Source organism: Cibotium barometz, chromosome 53, assembly GCF_041138505.1.
Source record: "Cibotium barometz isolate CiBa-2024 chromosome 53, ASM4113850v1, whole genome shotgun sequence".
Taxonomy (NCBI): Eukaryota; Viridiplantae; Streptophyta; class Polypodiopsida; order Cyatheales; family Cibotiaceae; genus Cibotium; species Cibotium barometz.
Genome location: NC_141098.1, coordinates 15,446,438 through 15,461,604, shown reverse-complemented (window position 1 = coordinate 15,461,604; position 15,167 = coordinate 15,446,438). Strand labels below are relative to the sequence as shown.

Here is a 15,167-nt window from a genome sequence, read left to right as displayed (position 1 = left end):
GGGCCATCCTTTTGGAAAGGAAGGCCTTTTTCTTCTCCAAGTCACCAAACCTGATGATCAATATCTTCGCCCTAGTTTCATCTCTGCCTACTCGCCATGCGCCGGTAATGGGTACATTAGTGGCTCCAATTTTTGTTGCAAGAGCTTTTGCATCCTCTTGGGGATTTCCCTTATCTTCCCAACCAACTACACGTACATGTAAGGCACGTGCCCGTCTCTTGGCTTCCTCTTCCAATGTAGCATTCGTCACCTCTACTTTATTGACCGGTGTATTCCTCTATTTTTTTACTACTTCAATCCATGGGTTGACTTCCTCAATTTGTTTCTTTGTGGCACTGGCAATTTCAGCCCATGAATGCATTTCCTTCTCACCTGCAGCCACTTTGTCTTACATGATTCCAAAGTGTTTTGCATTTCCGTGATGTCTTTTTCGTGTACGATGCAACTGTTGTGCCAATCTCTCGGAGCATGTCATCCTTCCATTTCTGCATCTCTTTTTTCATTTCCATGTGCATCAAGGCTTGGGCTAATTCCATCTCAACTCCTACTTGGGCTTGCATTTCTCCCTTCAATTGGATATATATCTCTTCCTTCAGCATTTCGTATATCACTTTCCTTTGGGCATGCATTTCCTCGGTCCATTCTTTTTCAAGCTCCTGTCGCATGGTGTTCATCTTTGTCCTTATGTGAAGCTGTAGCTCCTTATAAAGGGCCTCATCTCGTCGGGCCATCTTCGTAATCCTTCGTGAGCCAAGGGACATGATTCCTTCCCTCAGTCTTCTACAGTAGGCATTTGGTGCCTTCGTGGGGGTGTGAAAGGTTGTCTCACCATCCTGTTCCCCCTCTAGGGGTTGATACATGTTTTCCCCTACTAGTTGCTGCCTTGGGGGCTTGAGCAAGGGTGGGTGGGGAAAGGGAGCAGAACTGAAAACTGGCAATGCACCTTACTGTACCTTCTGCTCGACTGTACCTCTTGCACCTTACTGTTTGCACCTGCGCAGAACTGCAAAAGAGAGAGAAAGGGAAGTACAGTCCCTTCTGCACTTTCTGCAACTACCTGCAAACCCAAGCACCTCCTGCAGTCCTATTTGCCTAGCTTCCTTCGAAAAGGCGACGATTTTTGTGTACAAGACGCAAGCCTCCGCACTTCTGGTGGGCAAACGTGCACGCAATCGACTATGGCGCTTCGCTTCAGTCGGCCGGAAGAGAGTTCAGTCGGCTGCCTTCGATTCGGTGCACAGGTCATCTCAACAGGCGAGGGCACGTACAATGCACAGAGAGAGAGAGAGAGAGAGAGAGAGAGAGAGAGAGAGAGAGTTCATTGTAACCAAGAAAGGAAAGGGGAGTTACCAGAAATCCAACGGCCTGCCTGATAAATCTCAGCTCCTCCCAAGACCTACCTGCATACTGTTAAATACAACATTGTGAAGGAATTGCAAGATTGAAATTTATGTTCCAAAAAGCAACAATACCCTTAACAACTCGGAAGTGCACCAACCTTTTCAGATGCTTCAAATATCCACCGGTCTAGTTCTGCAAGGCCAGCTTTGACATACTCTCCATTGCTAAACGAGCAGCACTCTCGTCTCAATAAGAGGCTGTAATAAACACAAGGGAAAAAAAAAAGCACATTTGTATCAATCGGAACAAAAAAGTTATATTTCAATTCAGTGTATCAAGATTACAACCCAATGCTTATGGTGAGTCAGCAACCTGTTGAAAAGCTGTACATTGATAAACGAGAATATCTGTGTAAAAATTTTGCAAATCAAAAAAGGAGGCACCTGCAGAGAAAAGCAAGTATTAGCTTCTGAGAGAGCAACCAGATGAGAGACATTAAAGACCATAACCCAAAAGCAAAAAGATGAAAGGAAGACGGAAGTGTATACATGATTCGCACGTAATGTGTTGAGAAGTGTATTGAGACTGTTTATGATGCCATGCCAATGACTGCTCAATAGATGCTGCGTTGATGATACTGCACTAGGAGACCGAGATTGCCCTTTTGCCATGCCAACCCGAGATGTCCTTGGCGCCTTCACAAACAAAAAAAGGGGAGTATGAACTGAAAAAGTTTCTGCGACCAAGGCCATATTTGAAATTCGCATAAAATCCTCCTCTTAGCACACTACCCACAAATTTACACACAAACGCACACATTACACAAATCAAAATGAAGCTGGAAAAAGGTTTCGAAGGGTGCAAGAAACAAGGAATAATGACCAATGTCGTAGAAATTATTCTATGGCATGTACCTCGTCTAATCCTATGCTACATGTGCTCTAGGCTAAAACCCATTAACAAGTGTATAAGTAAATGTTTGGTACTGTTATAAGGAAACCCTAGTATCATTAGATACTCCTCCCAGGCAGTAGCCTCTTATTCATGTAATCTTGAAACATATCTTCGATGACCTGATTGTGCCTCTCTGTCTGTGGTCATCAATGTAAGCATGTACAATGCTCACATGTAACCTGGCATCCAACCTATGCAAGACAGCTCTCCCCTCAACAAGAGATAACTAAGATTAATTATCCCGATCACCAATAATAATAGCCAGAGGCCCATAAAGTTTACTTAGACCCTTCAAAAGTGGTCAAACTAGCATATTATTATGGCTTGTTATCCATCTACCATTTGTTCCCTGGCTATAGCACGAGTTTGCTCACAACCTCGAATCGGGTGGTAAGATGACGAGTGCAAAGCCACACATCTTCAGCTCCTCCGACCCCCGAGAAAGAGGAGATGGACAGATCTCTGCACCTGAGATGCAGAGGTCCTTCCACCGACTAAAAAGGGCACATTTTTGGCTCGACACAAAAACGAATTGTGCTGCCTCTTTCTGAGCGATGATAACTCCGATGCTTGGCGCATCCTTGAAGAAAAGACACCTGACTTGACCAAGCCTGCCAGATGGAATCTTAAGGACAAGGGCTTTAGGATGTCCCTAACCAACCCCGACGTGACATATCACATATCCCACACCCATCATCATCCATACTCTTCAACACATTGATTGTCACAAAAGTCCTATTAAAGCTTGACAAAGGTAGAGCTAGATTTCAAAAGGACCTCTGCACAGAGCACTTGGCACATGGGTGGAGAGTCCTGACTCCTATCCTAGATCGCCTCTTTAATATGAATATTTGTGAAGGCCTCCCTCCCTGATAGACCAGCCATACGTAAGTCCCTATTCACAAAGCAAGACACCCCTTGGACCCCAAAACTACTAGACTATCATGATTGGTCACACATTGGCCAAACTTTATGGGGAAGTTTTGCAGGTACAGGTTAGTTCATGGGCAGAGGGACAAACTGAGAGCCATAGGCCCGGCAGGCTTCAGGAGGAATTACTCTACATTGGATCACGTTTTCACCCTTCAGGCCATTGAGGAGGTGAGGGCACGGAGGCCACGGATCAACTGCTGCTTTGTGGATTTCAGGAAAGCCTTTGACTCTGTCCCATGGTCAAGGCTATTTGTCCGCTTGCAGGAGTTGCAGTTTCCCCCCGGAGATGATAAACAGGGCTGCCCACTCTCCCCCACTCTTTTTGAGCTATACATTATGAGATCTCAGATTTCATGGATCAGCTGGGAGGCACAGGGTCGTGGCTTGCCCAAGCAGTGATACCCATCCTTTTTAATGCAGATGATATTGTGCTTATATCAGACTCAACCAAGGGTTTACAGAGACAGTTGGGTGCACTTCAGACATTTTGTGACGAGAGGTATGTCACAGTGAATCTTTGTAAGACCAAGATCATGCTCTTTAACACCTCCCATCGTGTGGTTGCCAGACATGCATTTTCATTCAGAGCCTAGAGATGAGACGATCTCCACCTCCTATGTATACTTGGGAGTCACCTTCACAGGGCCTCTCTTTACCTTGCGCGCCTGTCAGCAGAGGCGTGACTAGCCGGAGGCCCGAGGGTATGCATCCATGGCCAGTTGGAGAGAGTGTTCTCAGGCCCACTTCCAGGAACCCAGCTAAAAAAGGTAGCTCTTTGACACACTGGTCAGAGCTGCCATGATATGTGGAGCTTCTTTTTGGGATCCAGACTTGGGAGAGTAGGATCGGACACAGATAGAGAGGGTACAAGTTATGACGTTCTCAAGCATGATCAAGAGTAGGCCTTCAGTGTGCCCCATGGGATTGTATTTGCAGAGTTCGGAGCGTCACCCCTAGTCATTGATGCCCTCCTCCGATCATCACTTACATTTACCAGCTGCTTCCTACAAAGCTGGCCTTCTACAGAGAGCATTTCTTGTGGGTTACAGCAGATGGCTTCATTTGAGAAGCCTGGGTACCTTTACAAACACATCACATGCCATGAGGATTGCTAGGCCAAATAAGGGTATCTTCACACCAACTTGAGATAGAGACAGGGCAAGCTGATGGCACTCCACCAGAAGCTAGAATATGCAGGGGCGATAGAGATTCAGAGGAACATTACTTGTTTAGATGCCCAGTGTATGATGAGATATAGTGGAGCTTTCATTGCGTTTTCAGGGATGGATTTGGCCCTCTTGCTCGGCTGATGCATTTCAGTGATCAGAGATGCTTGGGGATGTACTTACTAGAGATGAGCAGACATCGAGAGACACTCAGACAACCATACACAGAGAAAAGGACAGCAGGACTTCACTCAGGCCTCCAATACAGATTTCTGCAGTCCCCAGTAGCAGATAGAGCCACCAATACTTACCCACACAAGCCACACAGAGTATATGGGGCACACTCGTCATATCAGCCCCTGTGACTTATCCCAGGAGGCCTCGGCTACTCGCACACGCGGAGTCATCAGGGATTGAGCAGCCTCCCTCCAGAGAGCCAGATGCCCTCGCTCTAAGAGATTTAGACCTTCCACCTGTCAGCTCCAGATTCGACACATCCTATGACACCTTAGGGAGGCACCGCCACGGGAGGTGGACATCTCGGCGCTCTACTCCACCATGGCCATTTGAGCTCTCCATGTCTAATATTGCATTGTATACACAGGGACCTACATAGTACGTAGGCTCTATCTTTTTCTTGTTCATGTTCTAACATAAAGTCTACACATGGATCTTGGTCTCATAGACCCTTTGGATCTTTAGAAGACATAAACAAAATCTTTCCTTTATTCTTTCTTAAGTAATCCTACAATATAATCCATTGATATACGTTGGATGTAGCATTCCTACTTATAGGTGTTGCTGCCTTCGTTATGACATTTATGGTATTTGAATTACACAATCTTCGGTGTCCTCTTTCATACCTGGCCATACTTTTGGCACGTGTGCACATGAGGAAGCCTGTAGGTGCATGGGTGCTGCATTAACAGGGGAAGGACGGGGGGGGGGGGGGGGGGAGAGAGAGAGAGAGAGAGAGAGAGAGAGAGAGAGAACGAGAGAGAGAGATTTTAACACAAAACTATATATAAACCTGAATGCAAGCTGTGAGCAAAGGTGAAATCTCCTTCTTCAAATTGTCCCGCAGCATTCCATAAAGCTTCTCAACAAAAGCAGTGAGCTGCTGCTTGAAAAGCAATGCTGGGTATTTTGCCTCAACCTGTCGCAATATGTCCAAACCACCAAGCCCATTGTTCATCGATACACTTACTAGACTTGATGGCGAACGGAAGCTCTGGGTCACAAATGGAAAACAAAATGTTATCAACAGAAAAGGATCATTTCCAAAGATGGATTGGATTATAAAAGGTTTGGAAGCAGACTGCTCCAATTATTAGCAGGTAAGTTGAAGACGTGAAAAGTCCTTACTTGAGTCATTCTACCCAACAAAGTGGCTGAAGGTGTATGCCGACGCTGAGGAGAACTAGGAGCTCCACTTGGTTTCAGATTACGCTGCAGTAGGAAGAGGAGAGTAGAAGTATTTGACAACCAGTATGCCAATGCATCATTGCTTTCTTGACCCTGCAAAAACAACCAGGTTTATGACTCAGGTTGACTACATACTCGATAGTATAGATCTTGTAGGAAAGTCCATGCACCAGAAGAAGCTACATTTGCACATATAAACATGCACTATAGCAGCAAACAGAAAGACTAATCTAGACCAACATAGTTATGTAAAATATATCCCCTACCTCCCCTTTCTTTTTTTTTAAACATAGCTTCTACCAGTCAAAGACCCAAGCATCACCTCTACAACTGTTCCAATTGTATGAATAACACGATCAAATATATTGGTCCTTTCAGATTCAAATGCATGCCAGTGAAGCAGGCATTTGTATATGATGCATGCTGCAACAGGCTTGTCATGGCTAAACCCTACATCTTGCATTACACATCGTAGGAGTGCTTCTTGATTCTCCTGCAGAACAAAAAAAGCATTATCAGCGAGGTTCCTTCTCATGACCATTCTAAGATACATGTTTAACTTCAAGGCATGCATGTTAAATTCATCCTACATACATACTTGTTGTCTATCTATAAGCATTCTCTGACGTTTTTGCTCAGACTGAGTCATGCTTTGAGAGGAGATAGAAGAATTCTGCAACAATAATAAAATACAATCGGTCTAGCACGTCCTTCTCTAATATGGCAATACAGATGTACGATCAAAACAATGCAAATTAACCTAACCTGCATAGGGCTTGCATGCCACATTTTATAATCTCCATTCGTGAGGCGATACATTTCGGGAGTTCTCTGCAATGTTAAGATGCATACATATTCAGAAATGCCAGCCTATTGACATAGCTTTTGAAAAGTGTCAATCCTGATATGCGTGTGCATAAAAGCTATTCAAGGGCTGAGAAGAAACTGCTTCTCATGTATGGACTCCTTTTAAGGGTCCTCGGTGAGTGTTTCAATTGTTCACACACGTGTGTTTTCGTAAGAGGTGAGGAAGGGGAGAAGGGACTTACGTGCTGCACAACAGGCCTTGCACGATCTGTGAGTCCACTTGTTGGAGAGATTGAAAGAGCTTGCTTTCGAAGAACTTGGTTTTCTGACTCCAAATTTGACATTTTCTCTTCCAGCCTACATACAGCACAACAAAAATGAAACAACTCACCATTATTGATGAGATATTTCAAGGAGCTGTAAGACAATTAAGGCATATTACTGCAACATAATAACTAATAAATCTCGATTCTAAGTTGCTAATGATGTCACCTTTGCAGCGTTTCCTGTACTTTATCCATTCTTGATTCAGCTTCTTTCGCTTTATAAAACCGTTCTTCGCTTTCTTTTCTCGCCTTCACCAAATCCTTTTCAGCTTCAAAAGCTTTCCTCTCAATATTGTCAACTAGTGTCTGCAGCAACCTACTACTCTTACTAACTACTACAACAACAATAGAAAGGAAAAACATGAGAAAAGAGGAAGAGGAAGAGGAAGCAAGAAGAGAGGGAGGTGGAGGTGGAGGGGGAGGGAGAAGTTCGGGAGGGGGAGGGAGAAGTTGGGGAGAGAAAGAAATAACTCACACTGGCTTTAAAAAATGAAGAACAAACAATTAGAACAGTTGCACACAAGTACCAATTTATACCCTTAAATGTTCGTTCTCCTTCATAAGCTTCTGGTTTTTGGCTTCGCTGGCCTCAAGCGTTGGTCGTACTTTTACCAAGTTAGCCAACTGACTTGAAAGCATTTTGTTTGTCTCCCGCTCTTTCAAGATATGAACCCCCATTGTTTCTACTTGCTGCCGCATTTCAAGTAAAGCAGCCTGCAATTTTCCGACCTCTTGTGCTTTTGATTCTTCAACATCAATCTGCAGCCACAAGCACAAAGGGTCAATAACTGACCAACCAAATCACAATGCCTGCTTGTAAAAAAGTACATATTGCACCTCAGCATTTTTGGTACAGGTGCTGCATATGGAGCAGATCTGCCAACACTTTCAAAATGTTACAACAACAGCTCTCTATATACAGGCAAGAACACATATAACCAGTGCCATTGATTTATTGGAAATGCAGTTATCTGCTGCAATCATATAGTGATTATGCATCCAAAAACAGATCAATCTGCGAGATGCCCTGGATATGATATTCAAACCTTCACTCAATCCAACCTTGTCTGTGGTGCTTTAATTTCAACAGTCGTTTGGAGGGCTACATTATTGCAAAGTAAGGTTCAAATAGAAGCAGGAAGTTTGAAACATTATGCAGTCTTGAAAGTGGTGGCTTTCAGAAACAAATGCAGGATTGTGCTAGCGAACTACATGTTGGCTCTTGGCATTATATCCCAATCAGGCTGTGGCTAGCATGACAATCCCTCTTCATTGTACTAGACCGTTACCAAGGAGAAAAACAGAAGAGCCGTTGAGGAAGTATTTTGTTTATTTACAGAGAAAGGTCGACTAGCTTGATGGTGTGCATGGTGCAAACCTTGTTCTCAGCAGGTTTGCCCACAAAGCCACTACCTTTAAGCAGAAAACACTTAGAGCATTAGGAAATAGAAGCTGGAAGGATCCTGCTGGCCCACAGTGTTATTCAAAAAATATCTAGTGAACCCTAAACAATAAACGCCACGACTCTTGTTGCTTTTAAAAGACCAGCTCGCATAGCTGATTGTTCTATGCAAGAAGCATTGGTCAAATCACTCATAAATTCTTGTTACTACAAAGCGGGATGCTAGGCACTACCTTTTTGTCTTTGCTAGATGTTTTCGAGATCCTTGGCCCGGCACCCTCGAAATAAACATAAGGCTTTTTTCCTGTTTGTTGGGAACTTGTTTATTCTCATTGGTTCTTGGATAACCAAAGTTGGGTCTTCCTACTAACTGGTTTCGGAAACCATGATTGTGGCCTGCATCACAATCTGTGCCTCACAACATTCACCTTGGGCTATGCAGCTCAAGGTTCTGTGTATCCAATGTCTGATGATATTAGATTGGGCTTCTCAAGCTTCAGGTTCCATCAATTATAATCAAGTGTAGGGATCTTACCTCATCTTACGATTGGCAGTCTTCATGAATATTGTTTTTTTCTGCTCACTCCAGTTTAGATCTATCCATCTCGCTTCAGAAGAAAAATGTGATTTCATGGTGACCCCTCCCTTTGTAAGCCTGAAAGCAAAGGAAACATACCCTCTTTGCACCCAAATTTGTTTGAGAGCCAATAGGCAGATTTCTCCTTTATTGACCTCAGACAAGGTAGACTGTGTGAGGAGGCCACAATGGTTTATGAACCAAATGGCCTTCTGATCTCACCATGGACCAAACACAACAATCCACACTTGCAAGCACTTTTCTTCAATTTGATACAAATTTCTAAGAGGAATCTCCCAGGCAAGGAGCTACTTTCCATAAAAACAATCAAAGAGAGAAGCCACAAACGAAGTCTTGGCAAGTGGCAAAATTAGAAGCACTCTTCTTTGAGACCAAACTCAACCTGGTCACCATTACAGACACAAGAACATTTTAGACTAGAATCCACCTCCCTAATGCAGCTCATGAAAAACAATTTTGTCCAAGAATGGACAGTAATACACAGGTTTTTAACTCAATGTAAAGCATCCCAATCCACCAAAAAGCAGGAAACTAATCACACAGCAGTTTTATTAGAAACTGTGAATAGCCCTTGACCTCAAATCGATTACACAAATCCCTAATTAAAGAATTGTGCACCTTCTTAAGTTTGATCTCAGATAAGAAAGTAATGATAGGAGCAAACAGTGTACCTCTACAAGTTGCACACAAGCTCACTCTTCCACTTGACCAAGCATGTACATGCAGCTTCATTTTAGTACTCAATTAGCACTGCTATACAGTCTGCTAGGAAGTGAAGTTGAACTAAACATTCTGACGGGCCTTCAATCACCCAAGTATATTGATAGTAAAAACTATGCATTCGATTCACCCACAGCTTACCCGCAATCGTTTTTCCAATTGTAGACGCCATGTAAGCTCTTCACATCGCTTTTCCAACTTCGACTTTGCTTCTTGTAAAACCCCTGTTTCTCTCGCAGCCTACACAAACATATATGCATATTAAGCAATGAAGGAATTCAACATATTGCACATGCCGCAACACTATCATTTGTTTCTCAACAGATACACTATACTTAGAATACTTAATCTGCACTCTCCCTCCTCCCTCCGTCCCTATGTATGTATGTATGTACGTATGCATGCATGCATGCATATGTGGGGTCTCCCGCTCTGATGCAACATAACAGGGAATTCACCAGAACTTATCCCAATGCAACTCAAGCACAAGAATACAGAATTAGCCAAGGTCAGAGCAACTCAGAAAGAAGGCATGTTAATAGAAGCATGGTTTTCACCAAAAAAATGTGTGTGTGTGTGTGTGTGTGTGTGTGTGTGTGTGAGAGAGAGAGAGAGAGAGAGAGAGAGAGAAACCAATATCCTTGGTCCTCAAATGCTCTACTTTGTGGTGACTTTAATAATTCTCCTCACTGGAAGGACAATACCACACATAAATCCCATATGCTTCCCTCTGAAATCCAGCAATGGGAACATATGACTTCATCACTTCATACTGCAGATTTATGGACAGCAACTCACCCTTCGGTTTTGGGTTTCACATATCATCATAATGCTTTTACAGAATATTGGGCCAGGCTTGATAGATGGTATCTTATTCATGCTCAGCAATAGGATGATTATACATGTCAAATGTGGACTGATTATTCTCAACAACTATCTGATCACACTCCACTTTGGCTCAACCTTTCATTTGGTATGCCTCTGGATGATATTCAGCTCTCTTTAGTCAGACATTTGCAAGTTAATCAATTATATCTTTCTCATGAAAAATTCCAGCAAATGATCAGATTGGCTTGTAAGCCATTGTTATCCCATGCTCAGGAGGATCTGGATTTTGCTTGGAACTCTTTTGTACATCGTATTCAAAATGTCATTAAGGAATATGGAAGATGGTACATGGCAGAAACCAGACAGCATATCCAGTGGGCAAAATCATACAAGCAGTCCTTGGTACTAATAAGCCATCAAAGGTCTCTTTCTGCTTCTGAACAGAATTCATTGTCTTGTGCTTCTTCCATAATTGATGCTAATGATAAACGCAAGCTTTCCAAATGGCAGACAAGGGCTACAGTTAAACCTATGCTAGATAAGGGTTGCTCCTCGAAATCTTTCTTTCGAAATTTACACACGTACAAACAAAGTCAATCTATCATGAGAGTCAGGAAACCCGATGGTCTTTGGACCCAGACTTTATCGCAGCTAGAGAAACAATGTTTGGATCATTTTCAGCTTCTTTTTTCTCTACCATCTTCTTCTACACCTCAGGCTGCATTGGCTTGGAGCAGATTTATTGAGCTTGTTTCTCCTATTGTTTCTTTGCAAAAAGCTTCAATGCTGGAAATGTCCTTTTCAGATACTGAATTGGATGAAGCCCTCAAGCATTTGGGTAAACATAAATCCCCAGGCTGGGATGGTTTGACGGTTGAATTTTTTGTAGCCTTCTGGGCTGAATTGAAGGGTCCAATCTTGAAGCTCATTAATGTAGCCTGGCAGCATCAACATCTTCCCTCAGCTTGGAAGCATGGTCTGGTTAAGCTTCTGCCCAAAAAACCTCTGTGTGAGACAATGGATGACTGGAGGCCTATCACTTTGATGCCTGTTATATATAAACTTATTGCTAAAATGTTGGTACATCGGATAAAGGATATCCTTCATGATGGACTTCATCCCAAGCAATATGGTTTTGTTCCAAGAAGGCATATACATGATAATATCGCTAATACTCTCATTGCAATGGAATATGCAAAATACTCTGCTCAGGATGTCTTGGTCATGCAGGTGGATGTGGGAAAGGCATTTGATACGGTGCAGTGGGATTATGTTTCTCAAATCATGTCTAAACTTGGTTTTGGGCCAAAGCTAGTTAATATCATATATTGGCTTTACTCAGATTCCACTGCTGAATGCTTTATAGGGAAACATTTGTCTGAGTCTTGGACTCTAGAACGATCAGTTCGACACGGATGCCCTCTCAGTGCTTTGTTCTATGCTATTGCTTCACATCCTTTGCTTCTTTATATGGATCATCTGGTTGATACTAGGCAGTTAGAGGGGCTTCAGATTTCTGGTTCACGGCCTTTCATTGCACAGGCTTATGCAGATGATTCTTTCTTCATGCCAAAGAACAGTCCTCTGGAGCTTCGCCTATTGATGGATACTCTTTCAGATTTCGGGTTGGCAGTTGGTCTAAAAATTAATTTTCAGAAATCAAAACTCTTACCTCTCAAGCATTATGACTGGCATGCTATCCTGTGGCCCGGCCAGATTATTTATCCGGAAAGCATAGTAAGACATTTGGGTTATCCCATTGGCTGGAAAATCAGAAATAAGCAACAAATATCTTGGGTGCTAAACAAAATTCAGGACAAATTAGAATATTGGAAGATCTCCACTTGGCCATTGCACGTACGGCTTCGAATTGTTCAGTCCATTGTTCTGGCTTATGTCCAGTTCTACCTTCCTCTCTTACATTGGTCATCTCGAGATCTTTCTTCTTTTATGTCTCAAGCCATGGAGATTTTTTGGAAAACTAAGCTTCATAAAAAAGCTTTAAGGTTGCTCAAAATGGACCTGCTTTGCTCACCAAGAATGCATGGTGGTTTGAATATTATAAACATCAAATTTCATGTGCTAGCAAGAAAGATCACTATGCTCAAAACCTTTTTTCAACAAAAGCAGCCTTGGTCTATCATGTTGGCAATTTTGTGTGGTCAGATGCGCACAAATGCTTATGGTCGTTGGTTAGTTGATCCATCGGAAGTAGTACTTGGCAAATTTCAAGGTAAAATCCCTGGTTGTCCATTTTCTACTTCCTTGATTCAGGATTGGAAGAAAGTGCTCTCTCGCATCAAATGGTCTCCTCATCCTGCCTCTATAGCTTCCTCGCTTCGAATGGAAAGCATACATTGGAGTGCTGTTTTTTACTCTCCCCTTGCTGTACAACAACCAATCAGAGCTTACAATCTTATGAAGTTGGGCATCCGGTTCATTGACGACGTGGTAGATACTCGAGGGCAAATTCTTTCTTTTCTCGCAACATGCCAACAATACAATCTTGGGATGCATCATAGATCTATATGGAAAGCTATTGCAGATCTCTTACACCCTTTCATTCCGATTCCAACATTGGATGTAAGAGACAGGCTACAAGATTGGCATCTTCAGTCTTCAAGTTCAAGATTATCCTCTCAGCCTTTGCATCTATTGACTTCTATACAGGCTTATCGATTGATATTACCACCTCCATGGATTGCTCATCATGCTAATTCTCTTTGGCATCTGGATAAGTCTTCAGCTTGGTGGAAAGGAAAACTGACATTGATATGGAAGTTGAAAATGCCATTGAAGCAGAGACTCTTTCTTTGGAGATGCATTGTCGGTGTTTTTCCAGTGGGAGTGAAATTGGCTCAAAGAAGGATTGCCTCTCCTCTTTGTCCAAGATGTCATCATACTACTGAGAGTATTCCGCATTTATTGTGGTCTTGTTCATATTCCAAAGACCTTCTGGACAAGATCTCCTATTTTTTATCTCTCAGATTTCCTGCACGCAGGTTCTACAGGTTTTTCTGGATGTTTGGCACGTTATCAGCTTCTTTGTCACAGTATTCTCTTTTCTTCCATTGGATCAGATACTGGGCCTTATGGACCCTCTGGCTACAGCGAAATCATGCATATCTGAATTCACCCCTTCAGCACCCTTATGAGTTCTTCCGAGCCTCTTTGCGGCAGTCCTTATATGATGCCGTACATGAGGAAGATTTGGATGTTTCTTGTGTTCAGCTTTTCTTTTACTGTTTCTGATGGATAGGGCATAGGCTCTTTTTTTGAGCACTGCCCTGTTCTTGCATATAACTTTTTTACTACTGTTTTTAAGTTCTAGGGTTTAGACATCCTCTTGATGTCAAACCCTTTTGTACATTTATGATATAATACAATTTCAATGGTTTTACAAAAAAAAAAAGTGTGTGTGTGAGAGAGCGCGAGACTGAGCGAGCGGAGAGAGAAAGTGCGCGTAGAGAGAACGAGAGGGTGTGCGCATGCGCGCAGGTGTGAGTGCACGCAGGTGTGTGTGCGTGCGCATATATATATATATATATGTGTGTGTGTATGTGTGTATGTGTGTCTGTGTGTGTCTTTGTGTCTGTGTATGTGTATAGGTCTGAAGAAGCAATCTTGTACGTACTGCTCATCGCACATCCAGTTTTCAGGTTCATGTCAGATTCAGCTCCAAATCCTCTCTTTTCTTATAAGCGCAGAAAACAGATGGCAGACGAATCATCTGATATGGCTGAAATCCGGGCTTGTTTACTCGAGGATTTTGAAGATGCTCGTAAAGCCTGGAACGGCCAGGAACCCGCCACTGAGGTCTTTATACCGATCCAAGAGTTGATGGACCCGATGGTGCAATATGCTTTAAATGCAGTTATTTTGTTCTTCCCGGGTAAGATGCCTACAGCTCAGGATGTAGGACAATGGGTTGATTTTCTCCTTCATAGACAAGCTGTCCGAGGAGTTTACTTTGGTGCATGGGGCTTTTATGAAGTTTTGTTGGCAGACACAGAAGCCCGGAATAAGTTGTTGGAAATGTCCCTATTGTTTTTTGGAACGCAAATGACACATGTATTGCCATGGGCTCTCACCAAAGACTATCAAAGTCTTATACGTCACAAGTGCCCGGTTTGGGTTGAAATTGTGGATTTTCCTCGCACTTGGCGGCACTTTCTCCCCCTTCTTGCCTCGCAATTGGGAAGGTCATCTGCCCTCCTAAGCTTGATGCGAATACAAATCGATTTTGTGTGCTTTGGGATACGGATATTCCCACCCCTGAGGGCATCACAGTTAATTCGGGAGATACGCTAATTGGTAAGCGTCCTTTTAAGTTAAAATGGGAAAAATTTGCAAATTCTTGTTTTCAATGTGGGAAATATGCACATTGCAGTCTGAATGTCCTGAACCTAATCTGCAACCTCCCCCTTCGACGGTACCAGTATTTGCTGCTTCTCCAGAGATAGAGGTGATGCCTTCCAGACCAGCAACTGTGGTCCCTTCCCCCGCTTTGGACAAAGGCCGTGTGAAGGTGTCCAATCCCCCAAAGAATGTCGGCAAGGGAAAGCCTGCGGCTCCAAGTGATGAGAAAGGCAAAGGCAAGGCTATTGACTTGGGTGAGACTTCGCCTTGGATAACCTCTAAGAAAACTGTCAAATTTCGTTCACAAC

At 43.0% G+C, this 15,167-nt stretch overlaps 1 protein-coding gene across 4 annotated transcripts in view; it reads right to left on the bottom strand.

Annotated features, from left to right (window-relative positions):
• Positions 1-15,167, bottom strand: part of LOC147608346 (myosin-11-like) — a 342,241-nt gene that overhangs the window by 237,685 nt on the left and 89,389 nt on the right. For 3 of the 4 annotated variants that reach the window (XR_015264460.1, XM_086789250.1, XM_086789252.1), the window contains exons 23-35: positions 9,814-9,912; positions 7,490-7,711; positions 7,119-7,258; positions 6,869-6,983; positions 6,585-6,650; positions 6,418-6,492; positions 6,142-6,312; positions 5,760-5,912; positions 5,425-5,625; positions 1,890-2,036; positions 1,714-1,784; positions 1,499-1,598; positions 1,351-1,407 (exon numbers count right to left, since the gene is read on the bottom strand). Coding sequence is in view for 3 of the 4 variants with exons in the window: in XM_086789250.1 (XP_086645376.1) it covers positions 1,351-1,407; positions 1,499-1,598; positions 1,714-1,784; positions 1,890-2,036; positions 5,425-5,625; positions 5,760-5,912; positions 6,142-6,312; positions 6,418-6,492; positions 6,585-6,650; positions 6,869-6,983; positions 7,119-7,258; positions 7,490-7,711; positions 9,814-9,912 (1,617 nt within the window). In the remaining variant the exon portion in view is untranslated. Of the gene's footprint in view, positions 1-1,350; positions 1,408-1,498; positions 1,599-1,713; positions 1,785-1,889; positions 2,037-5,406; positions 5,626-5,759; positions 5,913-6,141; positions 6,313-6,417; positions 6,493-6,584; positions 6,651-6,868; positions 6,984-7,118; positions 7,259-7,489; positions 7,712-9,813; positions 9,913-15,167 lie in introns of those variants that run through there. The other variant, XM_086789251.1, reaches the window with a different exon arrangement.